The sequence below is a fragment of the Microcaecilia unicolor genome, chromosome 6 (genome assembly GCF_901765095.1).
Source record: "Microcaecilia unicolor chromosome 6, aMicUni1.1, whole genome shotgun sequence".
In the NCBI taxonomy this organism is placed as follows: Eukaryota; Metazoa; Chordata; class Amphibia; order Gymnophiona; family Siphonopidae; genus Microcaecilia; species Microcaecilia unicolor.
In genome coordinates, this window is record NC_044036.1 from 14,063,578 (window position 1) to 14,085,904 (window position 22,327).

Sequence of the window (22,327 nt, forward strand, 5' to 3'; positions counted from 1 at the left end):
GAAAAGAGGAGGGGACCAAGAACAGAACTCTGAGGTACGCCGACAGACAGAGGGATAGAAGTAGAAGAGGATCCACCAGAGTGAACACTAAAGGTGCGGAGGGAGAGGTAGGAAGAGAACCAGGAAAGGACAGAGCCCTGGAATCCAAGTGAGGACAGGGTATCGAGAAGTATGCTGTGATCGACAGTGTCAAAAGCAGCGGAAAGATCAAGAAGAATGAGGATGGAATATTGACCTCTGGATTTAGCCAGTAATAGGTCATTGGAGACTTTAGTAAGCGCAGTTTCGGTTGAGTGGAGAGGGCGAAAACCAGATTTTAGTGGGTCAAGAATAGCATGTGAGGAGAGAAAATCAAGGCAGCGGCGGTGAACAGCACGCTCAAGTAATTTGGAGAGAAAAGGAAGGAGGGAGATGGGTCGGTAATTAGAGGGACAAGTAGGGTCAAGTGAAGGCTTCTTAAGGAGAGGTGTGACCACAGCATGTTTAAAGGCAGCAGGGACAGTTGCAGTGGAAAGTGAGAGGTTGAGAATGTGACAGATAAAAGGAGTAAGAGCAGGAGAGATGGCATTAAGAAGGTGGGTGGGAATGGGATCAGAGGAACAGGTGGTACATTTTGAGGAAGAAAGGAGAAGTGTAGTTTCCTCAATAGTAACTTGAGGAAAGGGAATGAGGGGAAGGAGAGAGAGGGGAACGGACTAGTGGAGGGAGAGGTGGTGAGGTAGAGAAAGCAAGGTTTATCTTTTCAACCTTGTTGTGAAAGAATTCAGCAAGGGTCTGAGGAGATAATGAAGGGGGAGTTGGGGGAGGGGGGCACCTTGAGGAGAGAGTTCAATGTGGTGAAGAGAAGTCGAGGATTAGAGCCAAGAGAGTTGGTCAATTGGATATAATAATCCTGTTTGGCACGTGAAAGAGCAGATTGGAAGGAGGTCAGCATGAACTTAAAGTGTAAGAAATCAGCAAGGGCCCGAGATTTCCGCCAGAGGCGTTCGGCGGAGCGGATACAGGAACGTAGGTAGTGGATATTAGAAGTCAGCCAAGGTTGGGGTTTTGTACGCCTTACAGGGCGGGTCATCAAAGGTGCAAGAGTGTCTAAGGCAGAGGATAGAGTATTGTTGTAAGAAGAAACAGCCTTGTTGACAGATGTGGATGGTGCCACAGTAGAGAGGAGGTTTGAAACATGGGAGGATAGAGATGAAGGGTCAATATCGTGAAGATTCCTAGATAAATTAGATAAGATAGGACAGGACTGGGAGGGAGGAGATTTAAGTGTGAAAGTTATAAGATGGTGATCAGAGGAGGGAAGATCAGAGGCAAGGAAACTAGAGGGTGAACAGTTGGAGGAGAAGATGAGATCAAGACAGTGACCATTTTGATGAGTGGGGGAGGTGGAGCATAGTTGGAGATTAAAGGAGGACGTTAAAGCGAGTAACTTGGAAATATAAGAGTTGGAAGGATCATTAGCAGGAATATTAAAGTCACCAAGGATGAGAGAGGGGGAGGAAGGATCATGGAAGAAGGCAAGCCAGGCATCAAAGTCACTGAGAGAGGATGAAAGGGACTTATCAGGGGGACGATAAATGACCGCTATTCGAAGAGGCAGAGGAGAGAAAAGGCGGATAGAGTGGACTTCAAAGGAGGAAAAACAGTGAGATTGAGGTGGAAGAAGGGGTTGAAATCTGGAGGAGGGAGAGAGAAGTAGTCCAACACCGCCCCCACGGCCAGCAGGGCGAGGAGTATGTGAAAATAGATAACCGCCATGGCACAGGGCTGCGACTGAAGCAGAGTCATCAGGGCAGAGCCAGGTTTCTGTTATGGCGAGCAGATGGAGGTGACGCGAGATAAAGAGGTCATGGATATAGGCGAGTTTGTTACAGATAGCGCGGGCATTCCATAGGGCGCAAGAGAAGGGCAGAGACGAGGAGGGGAGTAGAGAAATAGAGATGAGGTTAGAGAGGTCGCGGTGAGATCTGTAGAGTTGGGATAATAGTTGGTGAGGGGGGCCAGGATTGGGATTGATGTCACCGGCTGAGAGTAAGAGAAGGAGTAAAAGAGAGCGGAGGAGAGTAGGAGAGGTGTGGCCACGAAGGCGTCGAAGGCGAGAGGTATTTAGGTGGAATGGGGAAGGCAAAATGGACGGAAGAAAGAGGTAGAGATTAAAAGCCAAGAGGGAGGAAGAGGGTAGGAGAGAAGGTGAAGTGATGAAGTCGATGGATGGGCAGTGAGTTCCTGTAGCGGAGAGAGGTAGGGGGTGAGGGAAAAGATTAGGAAGGGACAGGGCTAGGAAGAGAATATGAATAGGGGCCATAAATGACTGAGGTACTTTAGCAAGATTAGATGTAAAGAGAAAAATGCCCCGGCGCGCGGCACCTAGAGCGGAGGCCTGAGTGGATCGGAGTGGACCTGGGTGTCACCCCGCAGAAGGCTGTAAGGATATGCAGATGAGCTGCAAGTCCTCCACAGCACCTGAAAGGCAGCCGGTGGTAGAGCTGGGCACCTCTCAGCTGAGGAAAGGCTTACCAGGGGTTAGGCCGAAGCCAGCATTCCTCCCCCTGAGGGTCGCCTGATCCAGCAGGCTTCCTTCGAGCCTACGTTGAAGGATCTCACCTTGATGCTGCTTTAACCTTTTCTTCCTTCATGCTTCTCCCACCTTCATTGGGACACTGCTTTTCATCCATACTGGACTAGTCCAGAATAAATAGGATGTAGCACAGGAAGAAAAAATTCTTACCTGATAGTTTTCTTTCTTTTAGTCCTACCAAACCAATACAGAAACCCTCCCTGTCTGGAATTCCCACCCTGTTTGGAATCTGTTTGGTGGTGGTTTCTTCTCAGATGACTTGGCTTCTCCTGCTTCAATGTTGCATAGCTGCCTCGCGTCTCCTTATTCGGTGAAACACCTGTCTGTTGAGCATAAGCCTCATTGCTTATTAAGCTGTATCCTCCATGGCATATTGACTGTAGTCTTTTCCATGTTATCAGCAGTAAGACTTATAAGCACCATTGCTTGGCTATTCGAAATACTGGAAAACAAAGGGAGTGGGAAATAGACCAGGATAACCAGGGACGAACGAGGAGACTTCAAATGCTGGTAAACAGTTTATTGTTGAAGACTCGACACGACACTGTGTTTTGGCAGTCAGCCTGCTTCAGGAATCTAAAATAATCATAAGTATCACAAACAAAATGTATAAAAAAGTTAAATAATATGTAAATATATGAAAACATATTTTAAAAAACTGTTATAATAAAAAGGTAACAATAAAATAAAAACCGTAAATGTAAGTTAACAAAATATAAAATTATAAATATGAAATTATCAAAATAGAAAACAACCCAATTAAAATAAATGGAACACAGGACTGACCTTTATATATAAAATATGTAAAACCATCAGATGTTAAATGAACTTTGATACAAGCAGATGAAAATGTGTGGTCTAAAAGAAAACAAATATGTCAACTAAAATGTTGAGTTTGTTGTTTGTTTTTATGGACAACTATTTTTTATTTATTTTTGTTACATTTGTACCCCACGCTTTCCCACTCATTTCAGGCTCAATGCGGCAGGCAATGGAGGGTTAAGTGACTTGCCCAGAGTCACAAGGAGCTGCCTGTGCCTGAAGTGGGAATTGAACTCAGTTCTTCAGGACCAAAGTCCACCACCCTAACCACTAGGCCACTCCTCCACTGTTGCTACTATTTGGGATTCTACATGGAATGTTGCTATTCCACTAGCAACATTCCATGTAGAAGTCAGCCTTTGCAGATCACCAATGTGGCCGCACAGGCTTCTGCTTCTGTGAGTCTGACGTCCTGCACATACGTGCAGGACGTCAGACTCACAGAAACAGAAGCCTGCGCAGCCTTCTACATGGAATGTTGCTAGTGGAATAGCAACATTCCATGTAGAACCTCCAATAGTAGCAACATTCCATGTGGAATCTCCAATAGTAGCAACAGAATCTCAGTAGTAGCAACATTCCATGTGGAATCTCCAATAGTAGCAACATTCCATGTAGAATCTCCAATAGTATCTATTTTATTTTTGTTACATTTTTACCCTGCGCTTTCCCACTCATGGCAGGCTCAATGCGGCTTACATGGGGCAATGGAGGGTTAAATGACTTGCCCAGAGTCACAAGGAGTTGCCTGTGCCGGGAATCGAACTCAGTTCCTCAGTTCCCCAGGACCAAAGGCCACCACCCTAACCACTAGGCCACTCCTCCACTCACATCTTAGTCAATATTTATTTAATACTTTTTTTATTGAGCAACGTTTCATAGATATTTTACATCATTTGTACAGAGCATGTTATACAATACACATGTACTTTAGCTGATACATTTGTTTTCTTTTAGACCATACTTCAGTGTTCATTTAACATCTAATGGTTTTGCATATTTTATATAAAGGTCAGTCCTGTGTTCCATTTATTTTAATTGTGTTGTGTCTATTTTGGTAATTATATTTATATTTTTATATTTTAACTGTTACATTTTTTTTATATTTGTTTATTGTTACTTCTGTCAACTGTTTTTTAAAATGTTTTCATATATTTACATATTTAACTTTTTAATATATATTTTGCTTGTGATATTTATGATTATTTTAATTTAGACTGCCGAAGCAGGCTCACTGCCGAAGCACGGTGCTGAACGGGTTACGTCCATCCACCAGTGAAAGGAGACCGCCCTTTAAGGGTATAGTGCAGCCTGGAATGTTCAGTATTTCGGTCCGCAGAGGAACACCGAGAACCCACGGAAGAATAAGAGGAAAACAAAGGGAGTGGGAAATAGACCAGGCTAACCAGGGACGAACCAGGAGACTTCAAATGCTGGTAAACAGTTTATTAACTTACATCAGTGCTGCTGTTTGAAAATCTCTGGACAGATAAAATATAACTAGAAAAGGGGGGGGGGGGGAGCAGGGTCTGAAATTTATCATAAGTGCAATATTACTACTACTACTACTATTTAGCATTTCTATAGTGCTACAAGGCGTACGCAACGCTGCACAAACATAGAAGAAAGACAGTCCCTGCTCAAAGAGCTTACAATCTAATAGACAAAAAATAAAGTAAGCAAATCAAATCAATTAATATGAACGGGAAGGAAGAGAGGAGGGTAGGTGGAGGCGAGTGGTTACGAGTCAAAAGCAATGTTAAAGAGGTGGGCTTTCAGTCTAGATTTAAAGGTGGCCAAGGATGGGGCAAGACGTAGGGGCTCAGGAAGTTTATTCCAGGCGTAGGGTGCAGCAAGACAGAAGGCGCGAAGTCTGGAGTTGGCAGTAGTGGAGAAGGGAACAGATAAGAAGGATTTATCCATGGAGCGGAGTGCACGGGAAGGGGTGTAGGGAAGGACGAGTGTGGAGAGATACTGGGGAGCAGCAGAGTGAGTACATGTATAGGTTAGTAGAAGAAGTTTGAACAGGATGCGAAAACGGATAGGGAGCCAGTGAAGCGGCCTGAGGAGAGGGGTAGTATGAGTAAAGCGACCCTGGCGGAAGAAGAGACGGGCAGCAGAGTTTTGAACCGACTGGAGAGGGGAGAGGTGACTAAGTGGGAGGCCAGCAAGAAGCAGATTGCAGTAGTCTAAACGAGAGGTGACAAGGGTGTGGATGAGGGTTTTGGTAGAGTGCTCGGAAAGAAAGGGGCGGATTTTACGGATGTTGTAAAGAAAGAAACGACAGGTCTTGGCAATCTGCTGGATATGAGCAGAGAAGGAGAGAGAAGAGTCAAAGATGACCCCAAGGTTTCGAGCTGAGGAGAACAGGGAGAATGGGTTTTGGTCATATTTAATTTCAGGTGGCGTTGAGACATCCAGACAGCAATGTCAGACAAGCACGCTGAAACTTTGGTTTGGATGTAAGGTGAGATATCAGGGGTAGAAAGGTAGATTTGGGAGTCATCAGCATAGAGATGGTAGGAAAAGCCATGGGATGAGATTAATGAACCAAGGGAAGAAATATTCAGTAATAACGAAGCCTGTTTAATTTAGCATCTGAATTTAGTCAAACTTGCATGACCAAGTTATAAATGAATGCTGGAATGGCTATGAGCCCCACCACCACAAGTTCTTCCATGCCACCCAAAATCAAATTTTAAAACACGATCCCCATCTCTCCAAATCCTGCCCCTCTAAAACTACCTCCCATTGAAAATCAAGACCAAGCTGAGAGGAGTTACTTACCATTCTCCTTTGAAAGCAGGGCACTTTTCATCTGAAGGGAATTTCAAGTGCTTGGGAGAATAGGGGTGAAAGGCCTGGCAGTGCTGAGTTTATCCTAAATATTAGGAGTGGGATGTACTAACAGCCAGGTCACTTGTATTGGAGGATTGGGCTGGTTAGCCCTTCACAAGCCTTTCTTTACAGGCAGAGTGGAAGAGAGATAAAGCATCTGGGATCGCAGTCGCTTTAAATGTAGGGTTTTCAATATGGCCCTTATATGATTTGAAAGTGGTTGCTTTTTGTTTTTTTTTTTTTGTCTGTAGTGCAGAGAGACACTTTTGTTCATATTTGCAACTTGTTTCTGCTTTTCCTCTGGCCCCAGATCCAGCACTGATTTATGAAAAGTGTGTGGAACAGGAGGAGGGTTTTGAGGGAGCTCTCGACTTGTTTCCAGCAGGCTACAGCACAAAATCCCTGGAGCCACATTTGTCAGGTAAGGAAAGTCATCTGCTTCCAATGCATTTAAAGGTTTGTTGTACAATTGCATATTGCTGGGGCCGTTATGGCACACGTGGAGGGAATTACTATTTAAGTGGGGTCAGGACCCGACCTTCAGCATATTATTGCCATTAGATGGCAATGATGACTTTACGCCAGGCAGAGATAATGCAGTATTTCGCCACTTACGGGAACAAGGAGATCTGCTAGAGAGTTTAATTCAGGAAGATGGTACCTTGATTCCCATCGCTGATTTCCAGCAAAGATGTTCAGGGGGCCCAGCTGAGATTTTAGCTTATCACCAACTATATCACTATGTGCACAGCCACCCGAAAGAGAGTTTGGCCCCTGGGTTTGGAAGAAAGATCCGAGCCTTTCTGGAAGGGGATGCATTGGGCCAGGTCTCGGTGTCCTGGTTCTGTAGGGAGTTAGAGAAAGGTCAGCGGGAAAGGCAGGTAACTGAGGTGGCGGAAAGGTGGAGCGCAGAAGCATGGCACCAGATCTCTGAGCGTCACGTTCAACAATCAGTGGTGGGAACACCAAGAATAGTTCACAATGCGGAGTTACAGGAGTGCCATTACAGAATACTACATAGAGCTTACTTCTCTCCTAGAAGGGCGTTCCATGCAAAAGTCATACAAACTGATAATTGCATAAAATGTAAGCAGGGGAGTGCAACCATAGCCCACTGTATTTGGCAATGTAGATTCATCAAAATCTTTTGGGGGAGATTAGGCAAATTCATGGGAGATGTGTTGGGATCTCGGATTGTCCTAACCTTCGAAAGAATGTTGCTGGGTATACCTGGACATCGGGGTATAGGCACGCAGGGAGAGAGACTATTCTTGAGCAAGGCATGCATAGTGGGGGAAAAATGTGTTCTCAATCACTGGATAATGGACATGCCTGCCTCTTACTGGTATTGGAGGAATAAGCTCCATCAGCTAATGTTGTGGGAAGCGAGAGGAGCGAGGTTAACCCCCAAAAGATAAATGAAGTTCTTGAGTATCTGGGGGAAATATTTAAACATATCATCACCCCGAGCGCGAAGTCATGTGCTTAATAGACTACCTTGGGAGACTGGAAGAGATCGGACAAACTAAAGTATGAAGCATGCAACAGGCAAGAAGGGGAAAGGGGGTGAAGGGAAGGATGGGGGAAGGGTTTAGGAAGGTATACAGACTCGATATTTTTATTTATTTTATTGCATTTGTATCCCACATTTTCCCACCTTTTTGCGGGAAGAGCAAACAAGAACTTCATAGATCATGCTCATAATTATAGGGGGGTAAAGGGGGGGGAGAAAGAGATACATATACATAAAAGCTGATGACAGATTGTAAATGTAACTACAAGGAAGACAAGGCACTAGATAATCTATGTGAATATATGCTTGATTGTACTTTGTTGCAATGTTATTGTACATAGCAAATTGTCTTAATTGTTTACTTTTTCATGATTGAGTTTTTTTATACACTCAAAAAGTGGATTGTGATTATTGCTCTGAAATGTCATCAATAAAAACATTGAAACATAAAGGTAGTTGTACAACTCGACACACTGCAAAGTGTTTTGGGGGGCAGTCTCCAAATGGGTTAGATTTGTGCGTACAACAGTAACGATCTTCACTCCTTGAAGCGGTGGTGAATTAGTAAAAAGATCCTTTTTTTCCTCCCCCCCCCCCCCCCCCACCTTTTTTTTTTAACTGCAGGGAAAATGCTAGTATTGGACTATATTTTGGCAGTCACTAGAAGCACCAGTAATGACAAGGTCGTCCTCGTGTCCAATTATACCCAAACTCTGGACCTGTTTGAGAAACTTTGCAGGACTCGGAAGTACGTACCTGCTAATATATCATCTGGGATGTATTTTCTATGTGCTTGGTATTCTCATTTCACAGATGGGCGGGTATCTTAATGATAGTGTAAGCTGGGCAGGACTGGTACATTGTCTGGATCCTTACTCCAGTGTCAGGCAAGAGAAGAGTTGGACTTGTTTTAAGAGGATTGTGAGACATTTGAGAGGTTTTGGAACACTCAATTTCATGAATTTATAATAATAGTTATGGAGTTTCTGTAGACTTGGGTGTTATAACTCATCGGATGATGAATGGGTTCACCTTGACTTAGTCTTGAATGCTACTTACAATTCTGGAGGGGTGAAGGGGAGGGATAGGGTGGGATAGAGGGGGGGGGGGGTTGAGGGGTTTCTGGTTACTTAGATGAGCACTCTGAAGAATTCACTGAGTGCTTAGGATTTAAATGCGTTTCATGAGGGGTACATAAGTATTGCCATACTGGGAAAGACCAAAGGTCCATCAAGCCCAGCATCCTGTTTCCAACAGTGGCCAATCCGGGTCACAAATAACTGGCAAGATCCCAAAAAAGTACAAAACATTCTGTACTGCTTATCCCAGAAATAGTGGATTTTCCCCAAGTCCATTTAATAATGGTCTATGGACTTTTCCTTTAGGAAGCTGTCCAAACCTTTTTTAAACTCCGCTAAGCTAACCGCCTTTACCACATTCTCTGGCAACAAATTCCAGAGTTTAATTACATGATGAGTGAAGAAAATTTTTTTTCTCCAATTCTTTTAAGTGTACTACTTTGTAGCTTCATCGCATGCCCCCCTAGTCCTAGTATTTTTGGAAAGCGTAAACAGACGCTTCACATCTACCCATTCAACTCCACTCATTATTTTATAGACCTCTATCATATCTCCTCTCAGCTGCCTTTTCTCCAAGCTGAAGACCCCTAGCCACTTTAGCCTTTCCTCATAGGGAAGTCGTCCCATCCCCTTTATCATTTTCGTCGCCCTTCTCTGCACCTTTCCTAATTCCACTATATCTTTTTCGAGATGCGGCGACCAGAATTGAACACAACGTTTGAGGTGCGGTTGCACCATGGAGCGATACAAAAGCATTATAACATCCTCATTTTTGTTTTCCATTCCTTTCCTAATAATACCTAACATTCTATTTGCTTTCTTAGCCGCCGCTGCCACACACTGAGCAGAAGGTTTCAACGTATCATCATTGACACCTAGATCCATTTCTTGGTCTGTGACTCCTAACATGGAACCTTGCATGACGTAGCTATAATTTGGGTTCCTCCTTCCCACATGCATCACTTTGCACTTGCTCACATTAAACGTCATCTGCCATTTAGATGCCCAGTTTCGTAAAGTCCTCTTGTAAATTTTCACAATCCTCCCGCGATTTAACGTTTAGGGAGAGTTGGGGGATGGTAATGAATGTATGTGAATTGTTGGATTGTTTCTTGTTTGAGCATTATCTATGTTTGTTGTATTGCTCTTTAAAAACTTCAAAAGATTCAACGTTTAAAAAAAAATACTTATGGAGTTTCTTGGATCAATGTACATTTCTAAGAAATATTTTTTGGTTTTTGTTTTAATTGAAAGCCTGTTGCAGAAGTGGATCTTTTGTCCAGCTTTTCTTAGCATCTCGGACTAACCCCTTTCGTCTCCTCTGCCAGGTATCTGTACATGAGGCTGGATGGCACCATGTCAATTAAAAAGAGAGCGAAGATAGTTGAGCGCTTCAACAACCCATCGGTAAGTACCGCTTTGTTAAGGTAAGCGGCATGTTAGCTGTGTTTTCAATCGGTATGCTTCGATAAGGAATGCCCAACTTTTCAGGTTCATTGCTGTGGCCTTTATATTGTTCATCATGGAACTGGATTTTTCCGTTTTGCAAATTGCACTGATTTCAAAGCAGCAGCAGATTTAATAAAATCCTTCTGTATACCAAATTAGCTGCTTCTGAGTTTTTGCTTGGTCCTGTTTTAGGTCTCCTTTCTTTGTTTCCTTAATGTTTATTTTGGGTGTTTTAATGCATTTTTTTAAAAAAATCATTATAGGCTTTTTAAAAGGCCACCTCTTCACCTACCATGAATACTGTGCATCCTTTGGTTCATCCTTTCATAACCTACTAAGACTCCTGGTTTCCACCCACTAAAACCATTACAGCAAAGTTTCATTGACAAACGGTGTCACTTAATATGCAGAAGACACGAGGACCCCAGCATGAGTTTAATGCACAGAATTCATTAACATGTGGGGTCCATGTTCCTTGCTCTCGTAGAATTAGAATAATTTGCTATATTAATAACCAGAGTTGTGGGAAGTACATTGTTTTTTGTTTTTTTTTTTTTAGTATTTTTAACAGTGGCGTGGTTCCTACATCTTGTGGTTCACTTTACCCACAGTTAATATGAGGAAGTCGGGAGCCAAAAGGTTAAAGGATCTGCCCTGTACTATTCTAAACTATTTTTGTAACAAAGCATGTAACTTGGGCATTCTCCGTTTTAAAAAATCTCCTTCCTATGTTTTTTTAGCTCTTAGCTGTCTGCAGGGCCGCCGAGAGCCGGGCCCGGGACAAGGCCGCCCCCGGGCCCCCCCCCCACCCGAGGTCGCTGGGCCCCCCCGCCACCCACCCACCCACCCGAGGTCACTGGGCCCCCCTCCACCCGCTATCGGGCCAGGCCCTTGGAACTAACCTTAAGCCTCCTTTCACTTCCCAGCAAGCAGCGGCAGGGCAGACCTCTCCTCCTTCCTTCCTTGCCCCGCCCTCGCGGACGTTACGTCAGGCGAGGGCAGGACATGGAAGGAAGGAAGGAGTGGCCTGACCTGCTGCTGCGAAGTGAAAGGAGGCTTAAGGTTATTTCCGGAAGTGACGGAGGGCGGGCCCGGCGGCAGCGGCGCCGGGCCCCGGGACTTTTGTCCCCCCTGTCCCCCCCCTCTCGGCGGCCTTGGCTGTCTGTACTGTATTCATGTTTCACATACATCAATGTGATGCCTGCTTGGGGAATCTGATGAGGATTGGCACAGCAGCATCCTGAGAAAATTGCATAAGAGTAGAAGAAGCTTTCAGACATATTTTTAGTGCAGAGAATCCTAATGTTTTTGCTTTAGCTTTATGGATAATTTGCAAGGTCCTGCCTGATCAGCGATTTGTCTTTCTTTCTTAAGAGTGCAGAATTTATTTTCATGCTGAGCAGCAAGGCTGGTGGATGTGGCTTGAACTTGATTGGTGCCAACAGGCTAGTAATGTTTGACCCAGACTGGAACCCAGCCAATGATGAGCAAGCAATGGCCCGTGTTTGGCGGGATGGTCAGAAGAAGACCTGCTACATCTATAGGCTGCTGTCGGTAAGCATCAGACTGAATTCACTCACCTTTCCAAACCTGAGCCCAAGGTGAGTTACATGTAGGTATAGTGACTATTTTCCTACCCTAAAGGACTTGCCTTGGGGAAAAGTTTACCAAGTCGCAAATAATGACCAATGAACAAAGGGGATCGCATGCAAATGATGCATGGATCTCCCTTTGTTCATCAGTTGCTGATTACGACTCGAGCTGTCAAATGCATTTGACAGTGTACAGAACCCCACGTCCAAAATTTTCCCTGATGGTCCAGTGGACCCCAAGTCCTTAACAAGACCCCCCTCCCAAACCCAAAAATCGCTGGTGATCCACTGGGCCGGGCTGGACACCCTAGTGGCAAGCCATGGTGGTCTAGTGGAATTCCTTGGAGACAGGAGGGCGGCACCCAGCCCCTGCCCGGTGCATCCTGGGATGCACTGAGGGGCCTAAGCACCATATAAGGAGTTTTTTTCCTTATGTGCTGCTGAAGTCCCTCCCAATGCATCCCAGGATGCACCAGTCAGGGGCTGGCACTGCCATTTTGTTCTGGGCGTGCCAGAGGGAGGAGGATGGTCTTCCTGCCCCCAACTTTGACGGTATATGGAGGGGTCTGGGGGTGGAGGGAAGGAATGCCACTAGACCACCAGGGCTTGCCACTAGGGGGTGCGGCCCAGAGCCCGCCGGGTTGGGTTGGTAGGGGTCAGAAGGAGGTCAAACAAATGACACTGCACAAGTAACTCTATGGCTGTCCAATGTAATTTTTTTATATGAAGAGAATCCCTCAGAAACCTGTCGGACCTTACATCCCAGGTTCGCAACGGACACTAAAAGAGCTGCTGACATGTTTCTATCACAGGGATCTTTAAACTCTTCTCTTTTTACGTTTTTTTAAAGTGCTCAATGCTAAGTTTTTTTAATTCTGCAATTCTGACTAGAACCAGTTTATATTCAGGAAAGCGCCAATAAGATGTAGTGCAACACTTCAGTCCTACGGTGCCACCATTTCACCATTCTGTGGCTTCCTCAGGGACTGGCGTTGCAACCGCTTTACATTTGGCTTTCCATGATTTTAATCTAAAGAAATAAGATTCAGTCATGAAAAGTGCATTGGCAAACAATACTCTAAAATTATAAAGTAAGTGAATATCCTGAAAACCTGACTGGCAAGGGGCACTCCAGGACTGGACTTGGGAGACACTGCCGTAGCGCATATGGCACAATCGAGCCCTCTCTGATGCCTGGATGCATTACTTCTCCCAGACAGGAACCATCGAGGAGAAGATTTTCCAGCGGCAGACGCATAAGAAGGCCCTGAGCAGCTGCGTGGTGGACGAGGAGCAGGACGTAGAGCGACACTTCTCCTTGGGGGAGCTGAAGGAGCTGTTCACCTTGAATGAGGTCACAGCTAGTGACACACACGACAAGTAAGTCCTCACACACACACACAGGCCTGTTTCTCTTTTAGTACCTGGAATTTTCAGACGGTCATCCCTTCTGCATCCTCTGTGATAAACTAGAGTAAGGCTGTGTTCTGCTGTTACATTTATTTTGTGCCTTACAAGTCCCAAAGAATTGCCCAAACCAGCTTACAACAATTTAAAATTAGGGCTGCACATTTACAGTTAACTCTGTGATTAATGCAAAACCATTCACTGCAATTAAAAACTAATCACGTTGCAGTATCTCCTGTTGCCTCTAAATACCTCTCTCTCTCTTCCACTCCCAGCCCCTGTGATTGATACAGTGTGACATCTCTCTTCCCCCCCCCCCCCCAAAGTCTCCAATTCAACATCACCCACCCCCTCTCTCCACGCACCATTCTAACTTAAAGGTGGTCTTGTGTTGATCCTCGGCAGCGTTAGGTCCAAGGCTTTTCCTCCGACCTGTTCTGCTCAGGCAGAAACATGAAATGACTAGTAAAAAAAAGGCCCGTTTCTGGAACGAATGAAACGGATGCTAGCAAGGTTTTCCTGGGAGTGTGTATGTTTGAGAGAGAGAGCCAGAGTGAATGTGCAGGTGTGTGACAGAGTGAGACTGTCTGTGTGACAGTGTGTGTGTGAGAATGAGAGTGTGTGACAGGGCCCCCTCCCCTGTTCCTAATGCCCCTCACCCCGTTCCCTCCCCTCCTTTTCCTCCTCATTCCCACACTTTGGGTTCCTTAAGGCTTTCAAAAGTCTATGTACCCCCGTGGCCCTAACGCCCAGTATCCGTACACTTGGGGGAGGGGTAGGATAGAAAAAGATGCTGGAGCATGGCAGGGGCCGTAGCAGAGAGAAAAATGTCTGGAGGGGGAAGAGAGATGGAGGATGGATAGGTGCCAGTTGTGAGGAAGGGGAGGGAGATGGGAGGAGACGGAAACAAGAAAGTTGAAGGTGAAAGATGGCTAGAGGGCAGGAAATGAAGGAGAAAAAAAAGAAATTGTGAATATAGAGAAGGTCCTGGAAACAGAGTTCAGAGCACAGGGAAAAGATAATTAGAAAGATAAAATCATCAGACAGCAAAGGTAAGATAAATGAGTAATTGAAATTCTCGAAACTGACATATTTCTATCTGCTGTATTGGTTCTTTTCTCCGAGGACAAGCAGGCTGCTTGTTCTCACGACTGGGTTGACGTCCGCGGCAGCCCCCACCAACCGGAAAAAAGCTTCGCGGGACGGTCGGCACGCAGGGCACGCCCACCGCGCATGCGCGGCCGTCTTCCCGCCCGTGCGCGACCGCTCCCGCCAGTTATTTTTTTCCCGCGACTGAGAGAGTTGTGCTTTAGCCTCTCTCTCGACTCAGCCGCCGGATTTTTCGACCGCGTTTACGCGGATCGTCGTTTTGGCCTATCTGGCTTCCTTTTATTATTTTACTTCTTTCTGTTAAAAAAAAAAAAAAAAAAAAAAGACTTTGCGCGTGTGGAGCACGCGCTCCTCCTTTTCCCTCGCTTTCCAGCGGGGACGCCTCGTTGCGGCCTAGTAGCCGCTCGGTCGGTTTCAATTTTCGTGGTGTGATTTTAGCCACCATTGCCGACTTTGACTTCGCCGACGCGATTTTTCCGTCGATGTCCTCGAAGGTCCCGAGTGGATTTAAGAAGTGTGGTCGCTGCGGCCGGCCGATCTCGCAGACCGACACCCACGCTTGGTGCCTCCAGTGCCTCGGGCCGGAGCACAACCTCAAGTCGTGTGCTTTGTGTCTCGGTCTCCGGAAACGGACTCAGGTTGCGAGGCAAGTTCTGCGGGACCGTCTTTTTGGAACTTGCGCCGGCCCCTCGACGTCGACCTCGACGGCATCGGTATCGAAGGCCGGTTCTTCGGTACCGGTATCGATGCCCGAGACATCGGCACCGATGGCAGCGACCCCAGGAGAACAGGTCCCGTCGGCCCGCCGGTCCGCCGGCGAGAGTGGGGTAGAGAGACCGCGTGGGCAATCGGCCCCGGTTACTCCCTCAACTCGTGAGCCACGGGACCGAACCCTGTCGGACCCGGTACCTCGAGACCGAGGGGGATCGACCTCCTCCTCCTCCATGCCCTCCGGCCCCGGTGACGTGCACCGAAAGAAGGATAAGAAGCGCCGTCACCGGGAGCCCTCGGTGCACCCCGAAGAGGAGTCGACGCCGAAGCGTCATCATCGAGAGGAGAGGTCTCCGTCGGTTGTGGAGGTACCGACGCGTCGGGGTTCCGGCACCTCGGTGCCGTCTCCTGGGCCCCAGCAGCTTCCGGCACCGACACCCTTACCGGCCCCCCCGCCTTTCTCGGCAGCGGGCCTGGACGAGTGCCTCAGAGCCATCCTTCCGGGGATCCTGGAAGGGCTGATGCGCCAGGCTGTGCCGGCCCCGGGGGTGCTTGCGCCCCCGGCGCCGATGACTGTGGCGCCGGCGAGCTCTAGCCCGGCGCCGGGGCTGTCGACACCGCCGCCGCTTGCGGTGCCGGTCTCGACTGCCACGCAGGTGGAGTCCCCGTCGACGTCGATGGAGGGAGCTCCGTCCCCGCCGGCGCGGGAGTCCACCGCTCGACGACACCGAGACCTTGGTGCCTCGACGTCGAGCCGGGCCCGGTACCGGACTCAGCTACATGAGCTAATGTCCGATACCGAGGATGAGGACTCGTGGGGGGAAGAGGAGGACCCGAGATATTTCTCCTCAGAGGAGTCTACGGGCCTTCCCTCGGACCCCACGCCGTCACCGGAGAGGAAGCTCTCACCTCCTGAGAGTCTCTCCTTTGCCTCCTTTGTGCGGGATATGTCTATAAGCATTCCCTTTCCCGTGGTCTCTGTGGAAGAGCCGAGGGCCGAGATGCTCGAGGTCCTCGACTATCCATCACCACCTAGAGAGTCCTCCACGGTACCGCTGCACAATGTCCTGAAGGAGACGCTGCTTCGGAACTGGGTGCGACCACTAACTAACCCCACCATTCCAAAGAAAGCAGAGTCCCAGTACAGGATCCACTCTGACCCAGAGCTCATGCGGCCCCAATTGCCCCATGACTCAGCGGTCGTGGATTCTGCTCTCAAGAGGGCACGGAGTTCGAGGGATACCGCCTCGGCGCCCCCGGGGCGGGAGGCTCGCACTCTGGACTCATTTGGGAGGAAGGCCTACCAATCCTCCATGCTCGTGACCCGCATCCAATCTTACCTGCTCTATATGAGCATTCACATGCGGACCAATGTGCAACAGCTGGCGGACCTGGTCGATAAGCTCCCGCCGGAGCAGTCCAGGCCTTATCAGGAGGTGGTCAGGCAGCTGAAGGCGTGCAGAAAGTTCCTGTCCAGGGGGATTTTTGACACCTGTGACGTGGCATCTCGTGCTGCGGCCCAAGGTATAGTGATGCGCAGGCTCTCATGGCTGCGTGCCTCTGACCTGGACAACCGCACCCAGCAGAGACTGGCTGACGTCCCTTGCCGGGGGGATAATATTTTTGGCGAGAAGGTCGAGCAGATGGTTGACCAACTGCATCAGCGGGAAACCGCTCTCGACAAGCTCTCCCACCGGGCGCCTTCAGCACCCGCCCCCACGGGCGGGCGTTTTTCCCGGGCCCGGCAGGCTGCACCCTATTCTTTTGCAAAGCGTAGGTACAACCAGCCGGCCCGAAGGCCTCGTCAGGCACAGGGACAGCCCCAGCGCGCTCGTTCTCGTCAACAGCGTGCGCCTAAGCAGCCCCCTGCGCCTCCACAGCAAAAGCCGGGGACGGGCTTTTGACTGGATCCATGGGAACATAGCCGCCCTACAAGTGTCCGTACCGGACGATCTACCGGTCGGAGGGAGGTTAAAATTCTTTCACCAAAGGTGGCCTCTCATAACCTCCGACCAGTGGGTTCTCCAAATAGTGCGGTGCGGATACGCCCTGAATTTGACCTCCCTGCCTCCAAATTGTCCTCCGGGAGCTCAGTCTTTCAGCTCCCATCACAAGCAGGTACTTGCAGAGGAACTCTCCGCCCTTCTCAGCGCCAATGCGGTCGAGCCCGTACCACCCGGGCAGGAAGGGCAGGGATTCTATTCCAGGTACTTCCTTGTGGAAAAGAAAACAGGGGGGATGCGTCCCATCCTAGACCTGAGAGGCCTGAACAAATTCCTGGTCAAAGAAAAGTTCAGGATGCTTTCCTTGGGCACCCTTCTGCCAATGATTCAGAAAAACGATTGGCTATGTTCCCTGGATTTAAAGGACGCATACACGCACATCCCGATACTGCCAGCCCACAGACAGTATCTCAGATTCCGCCTGGGCGCACGGCACTTTCAGTATTGTGTGCTGCCCTTTGGGCTCGCCTCTGCCCCACGAGTGTTTACAAAGTGCCTCGTGGTGGTAGCGGCCTACCTACGCAAGCTGGGAGTGCACGTGTTCCCATATCTCGACGATTGGCTGGTCAAGAACACCTCGGAGGCAGGAGCCCTCCGGTCCATGCAGTGCACTATTCAACTTCTGGAGCTGCTGGGGTTTGTGATAAATTACCCAAAGTCCCATCTCCAGCCAACTCAGTCTCTGGAATTCATAGGAGCGCTGCTGAATTCCCAGACGGCTCAGGCCTACCTTCCCGAAGCGAGGGCCACCAATCTCTTGACCCTGGCCTCGCAGACCAGAGCGTCTCAGCAGATCACAGCTCGGCAGATGTTGAGACTTCTGGGTCATATGGCCTCCACAGTTCATGTGACTCCCATGGCTCGTCTTCACATGAGATCTGCTCAATGGACCCTAGCTTCCCAGTGGTTCCAAGCCACCGGGAATCTAGAAGATGTCATCCGCCTCTCCACCAGTTGCCGCACTTCACTGCTCTGGTGGACCATCCGGACCAATTTGACCCTGGGACGTCCATTCCAAATTCCGCAGCCCATGAAAGTGCTGACGACGGATGCATCTCGCCTGGGGTGGGGAGCCCATGTCGATGGGCTTCACACTCAGGGTCTGTGGTCCCTCCAGGAAAAGGATCTGCAGATCAACCTCCTGGAGCTCCGAGCGATCTGGAACGCACTGAAGGCTTTCAGAGATCGGCTGTCCTGCCAAATTATCCAAATTCGGACAGACAATCAGGTTGCAATGTATTACGTCAACAAGCAGGGGGGCACCGGATCTCGCCCCCTGTGCCAGGAGGCCGTCGGGATGTGGCGTTGGGCGTGTCGGTTCGGCATGCTCCTCCAAGCCACGTACCTGGCAGGCGTAAACAACAGTCTGGCCGACAGACTGAGCAGAGTCATGCAACCGCACGAGTGGTCGCTCCATGCCAGAGTGGTACGCAAGATCTTCCGAGCGTGGGGCACCCCCTCGGTGGACCTTTTCGCCTCTCAGACCAACCACAAGCTGCCTCTATTCTGTTCCAGACTTCAGGCACACGGCAGGCTAGCGTCGGATGCCTTTCTCCTCCATTGGGGGACCGGCCTCCTGTATGCTTATCCTCCCATACCTTTGGTGGGGAAGACCTTACTGAAGCTCAAGCAAGACCGCGGCACCATGATTCTGATCGCGCCCTTTTGGCCCCGTCAGATCTGGTTCCCTCTTCTTCTGGAGTTGTCCTCCGAAGAACCGTGGAGATTGGAGTGTTTTCCGACTCTCATTTCGCAGAACGACGGAGCGTTGCTGCACCCCAACCTTCAGTCCCTGGCTCTCACGGCCTGGATGTTGAGGGCGTAGACTTCACTGCGTTGGGTCTGTCTGAGGGTGTCTCCCGGGTCTTGCTTGCCTCTAGGAAGGATTCCACTAAAAAGAGTTATTTTTTCAAGTGGAGGAGGTTTGTCGTGTGGTGTGAGAGCATGGCCCTAGAACCTCGTTCTTGCCCTGCACAGAACCTGCTTGAATACCTTCTGCACTTATCGGAGTCTGGCCTCAAGACCAACTCAGTAAGGAATCACCTTAGTGCGATTAGTGCTTACCATTACCGTGTGGAGGGTAAAGCCATCTCTGGAGAGCCTTTAGTCGTTCGATTCATGAGAGGCTTGCTTTTGTCAAAGCCCCCTATCAAGCCTCCTGCTGTGTCATGGGATCTCAACGTCGTCCTCACCCAGCTGATGAAACCTCCTTTTGAGCCACTGAATACCTGCCATCTGAAGTATTTGACCTGGAAGGTCATTTTCTTGGTGGCAGTTACTTCAGCTCGTAGGGTCAGTGAGCTTCAAGCCCTGGTAGCTCATGCTCCATATACCAAATTTCATCACAACAGAGTAGTGCTCCGCACCCACCCAAAGTTCCTGCCAAAGGTGGTGTCGGAGTTCCATCTTAACCAGTCAATTGTCTTGCCAACATTCTTCCCCAGGCCGCATACCCGCCCTGCTGAACGTCAGTTGCACACATTGGACTGCAAGAGAGCATTGGCCTTCTACTTGGAGCGGACACAGCCCAACAGACAGTCCGCCCAATTGTTTATTTCTTTCGACCCTAACAGGCTAGGGGTCGCTGTCGGGAAACGCACCATCTCTAATTGGCTAGCAGATTGCATTTCCTTCACTTACGCCCAGGCTGGGCTGACTCTTGAGGGTCATGTCACGGCTCATAGTGTTAGAGCCATGGCAGCGTCAGTGGCCCACTTGAAGTCAGCCACTATTGAAGAGATCTGCAAGGCTGCGACGTGGTCATCTGTCCACACATTCACATCACATTACTGCCTCCAGCAGGATACCCGACGCGACAGTCGGTTCGGGCAGTCGGTGCTGCAGAATCTGTTTGGGGTTTAAATCCAACTCCACCCTCCAGGACCCGAATTTATTCTGGTCAGGCTGCACTCTCAGTTAGTTGTTCTTCGTAGGTCAATTTCCTGTTGTACCCTCGCCGTTGCGAGGTTCAATTGACCTGGGTTCTTGTTTTGAGTGAGCCTGAGAGCTAGGGATACCCCAGTCGTGAGAACAAGCAGCCTGCTTGTCCTCGGAGAAAGGGTATGATACATACCTGTAGCAGTTGTTCTCCGAGGACAGCAGGCTGATTGTTCTCACCTACCCTCCCTCCTCCCCTTTGGAGTTGTGTGTTTTCATATTTTGCTAGTTATTCAACTGGCGGGAGCGGTCGCGCACGGGCGGGAAGACGGCCGCGCATGCGCGGTGGGCGTGCCCTGCGTGCCGACCGTCCCGCGAAGCTTTTTTCCGGTTGGTGGGGGCTGCCGCGGACGTCAACCCAGTCGTGAGAACAATCAGCCTGCTGTCCTCGGAGAACAACTGCTACAGGTATGTATCATACCCTATATCTCAGATTATCAAAAAAACAATTTGGATAATGTGGGATATAAGAGCATATGCTGCATTGTACAGGAGACAATGTGAAGGGGGGTGCTTTAAGTGATTATGCAATTAAAATTTTTAATCAAATGTACAGCCCTATTTAAAATACATTTCATAAGACATACACTTTTAGATCAGAGATCTTTTTGCAGTGAGCAAGATAGATTGGCTTTGGATTTTAGATTTAGTTACTTGCCTTTATCCAAATCTGAGCTCAAGGCAAGTTGTATATTCAGGTACCTGTGAGAAGTCCTTGTCCATGAGGCAATGGAAAATGACGTGACTTGCCTGAGATCATAAGCAACATGAGTGGCAGCAGTGGGATTTCAATACAGGCTTCCCTGGTTCTCAGTTTGCTACTCTTAACCAGTAGGCCACTGGTTCCCGAGCCTGTGCTGGGGGAACCCCCAGCCAGTCAGATTTTCAGGATATTCACAATGAATATTCATGAGAGATTTACATGCAGTGGAGGCAGTGCATGTAAATTTCTCTCATGAATATTCACTGTGAATATCCTGAAAACCTGACTGGCTGGGGGGGGGGGGGTTCCCCCAGGGCAGGCTGGGGAACCACTCCAGTAAGCTAATTCTCCACACCACATGACTCGGTATCCTAGAGCTGCAGGTTCGACGTAAGGGACCATCTCACTTCATGCATCCTGCTCCTCTTTCTGTCTAGGTTTAAGTGTCTTCGCTGCGTGAATGGCCACCAAGTCAGGCCGCCCCCCGAAAGCACAGACTGTACATCAGACCTCTCCCAGTGGAACCACTGTGCGGATAAGCGTGGGCTTCAGGACCCCGTTCTCCAGGCAGCATGGGACGCAGCTGTCACATTTGCATTCCATCATCGTTCCCACGAGGCACAGCGGGGCGTTTGAGGAGAATGTACTGTCCTGTAGGAGACTGTTCTACATACGCTCGAATGGACTGCTGCCTTCGTCAGCTAGGGCCATAATAATGGCTGCTGCTCATGCGCTGAGGGACTTTCAGCAGTAAACTGAATGAGACCGCACCAGCACAAGCTTACAGCAGCCAATGCCCCCTTGCATCAGTGCATAGACCAAGGTTCAGCTTGAAGCTGGTGCTGCTAATGACTGCTCTGGAATGTAGGAACACTTCCTTTCTATATTAAGCGATAATGTGTTGATGAAGCTGTTATCCAAAAGACATTAGATGCTTTATGAAAGTTTGGAACTGAAAATTAAGTGACTGACGCTTTTGTGGGGGGGGGGGGGGGGGGGAGGAGGTCAAGAGTGGTCTCTGTATTCATGTAATGGGTTTTTTTTATGTTCATAAGAAGTTTTAGTTATCCAAGTTAAGTGATGCTGAGGAAGAAAAACTCTGCATTTGATTTTGTGCAAAGTGCCTTTGCATGACATTTGCAGCCTGCAGCTCAGTTTGGGTTAGTGGATGGAACTGCGGCCTGCCTAAACTTGTGCTGTCAGGAAATCGGAGAGAATACAACACAAATAAATGTGGAGCAGAATCAGCGTAGAGGGCCTCAGCAGGCTTTTGCTTCTGCTTTGACAATTGTGAACATGTATGTCCTCAACCCTGTTCTGACCCCTGCTGCTGACCAAAATACGGACTGGGTCGGGTCCTTCAATAAAATTGCTTCCTCAGAAACTTGACTTCACCTTGTTGGTTTAATCTGAGGCCCTCTACACTGATTCTAGTCTAAACTTATGATTGATCATTACCTTGCCCAGTACAATAAACCCACAAGTATTCATAGTAACATACCCTGTTTCCCCGAAAATAAGACATCCCCTGAAAATAAGACCTAGTAGAGGTTTTGCTGAATTGCTAAATATAAGGCCTCCCCCG

General features: G+C 48.5%; 1 protein-coding gene across 3 annotated transcripts in view; it reads left to right on the plus strand.

The window, feature by feature from the left end:
• Positions 1 to 22,119, plus strand: part of RAD54L (RAD54 like) — an 83,618-nt gene extending 61,499 nt beyond the window's left edge. For 2 of the 3 annotated variants that reach the window (XM_030205874.1, XM_030205876.1), the window contains 6 exons: positions 6,549 to 6,659; positions 8,376 to 8,499; positions 10,159 to 10,237; positions 11,654 to 11,833; positions 13,088 to 13,251; positions 21,180 to 22,119. In XM_030205874.1, the coding sequence (XP_030061734.1) occupies positions 6,549 to 6,659; positions 8,376 to 8,499; positions 10,159 to 10,237; positions 11,654 to 11,833; positions 13,088 to 13,251; positions 21,180 to 21,378 (857 nt within the window). In that variant the 3' untranslated portion in view covers positions 21,379 to 22,119. The remainder of the gene's footprint in view (positions 1 to 6,548; positions 6,660 to 8,375; positions 8,500 to 10,158; positions 10,238 to 11,653; positions 11,834 to 13,087; positions 13,252 to 21,179) is intronic. The other variant, XM_030205875.1, reaches the window with a different exon arrangement.
• The last annotated feature ends 208 nt before the right edge of the window (positions 22,120 to 22,327 follow it).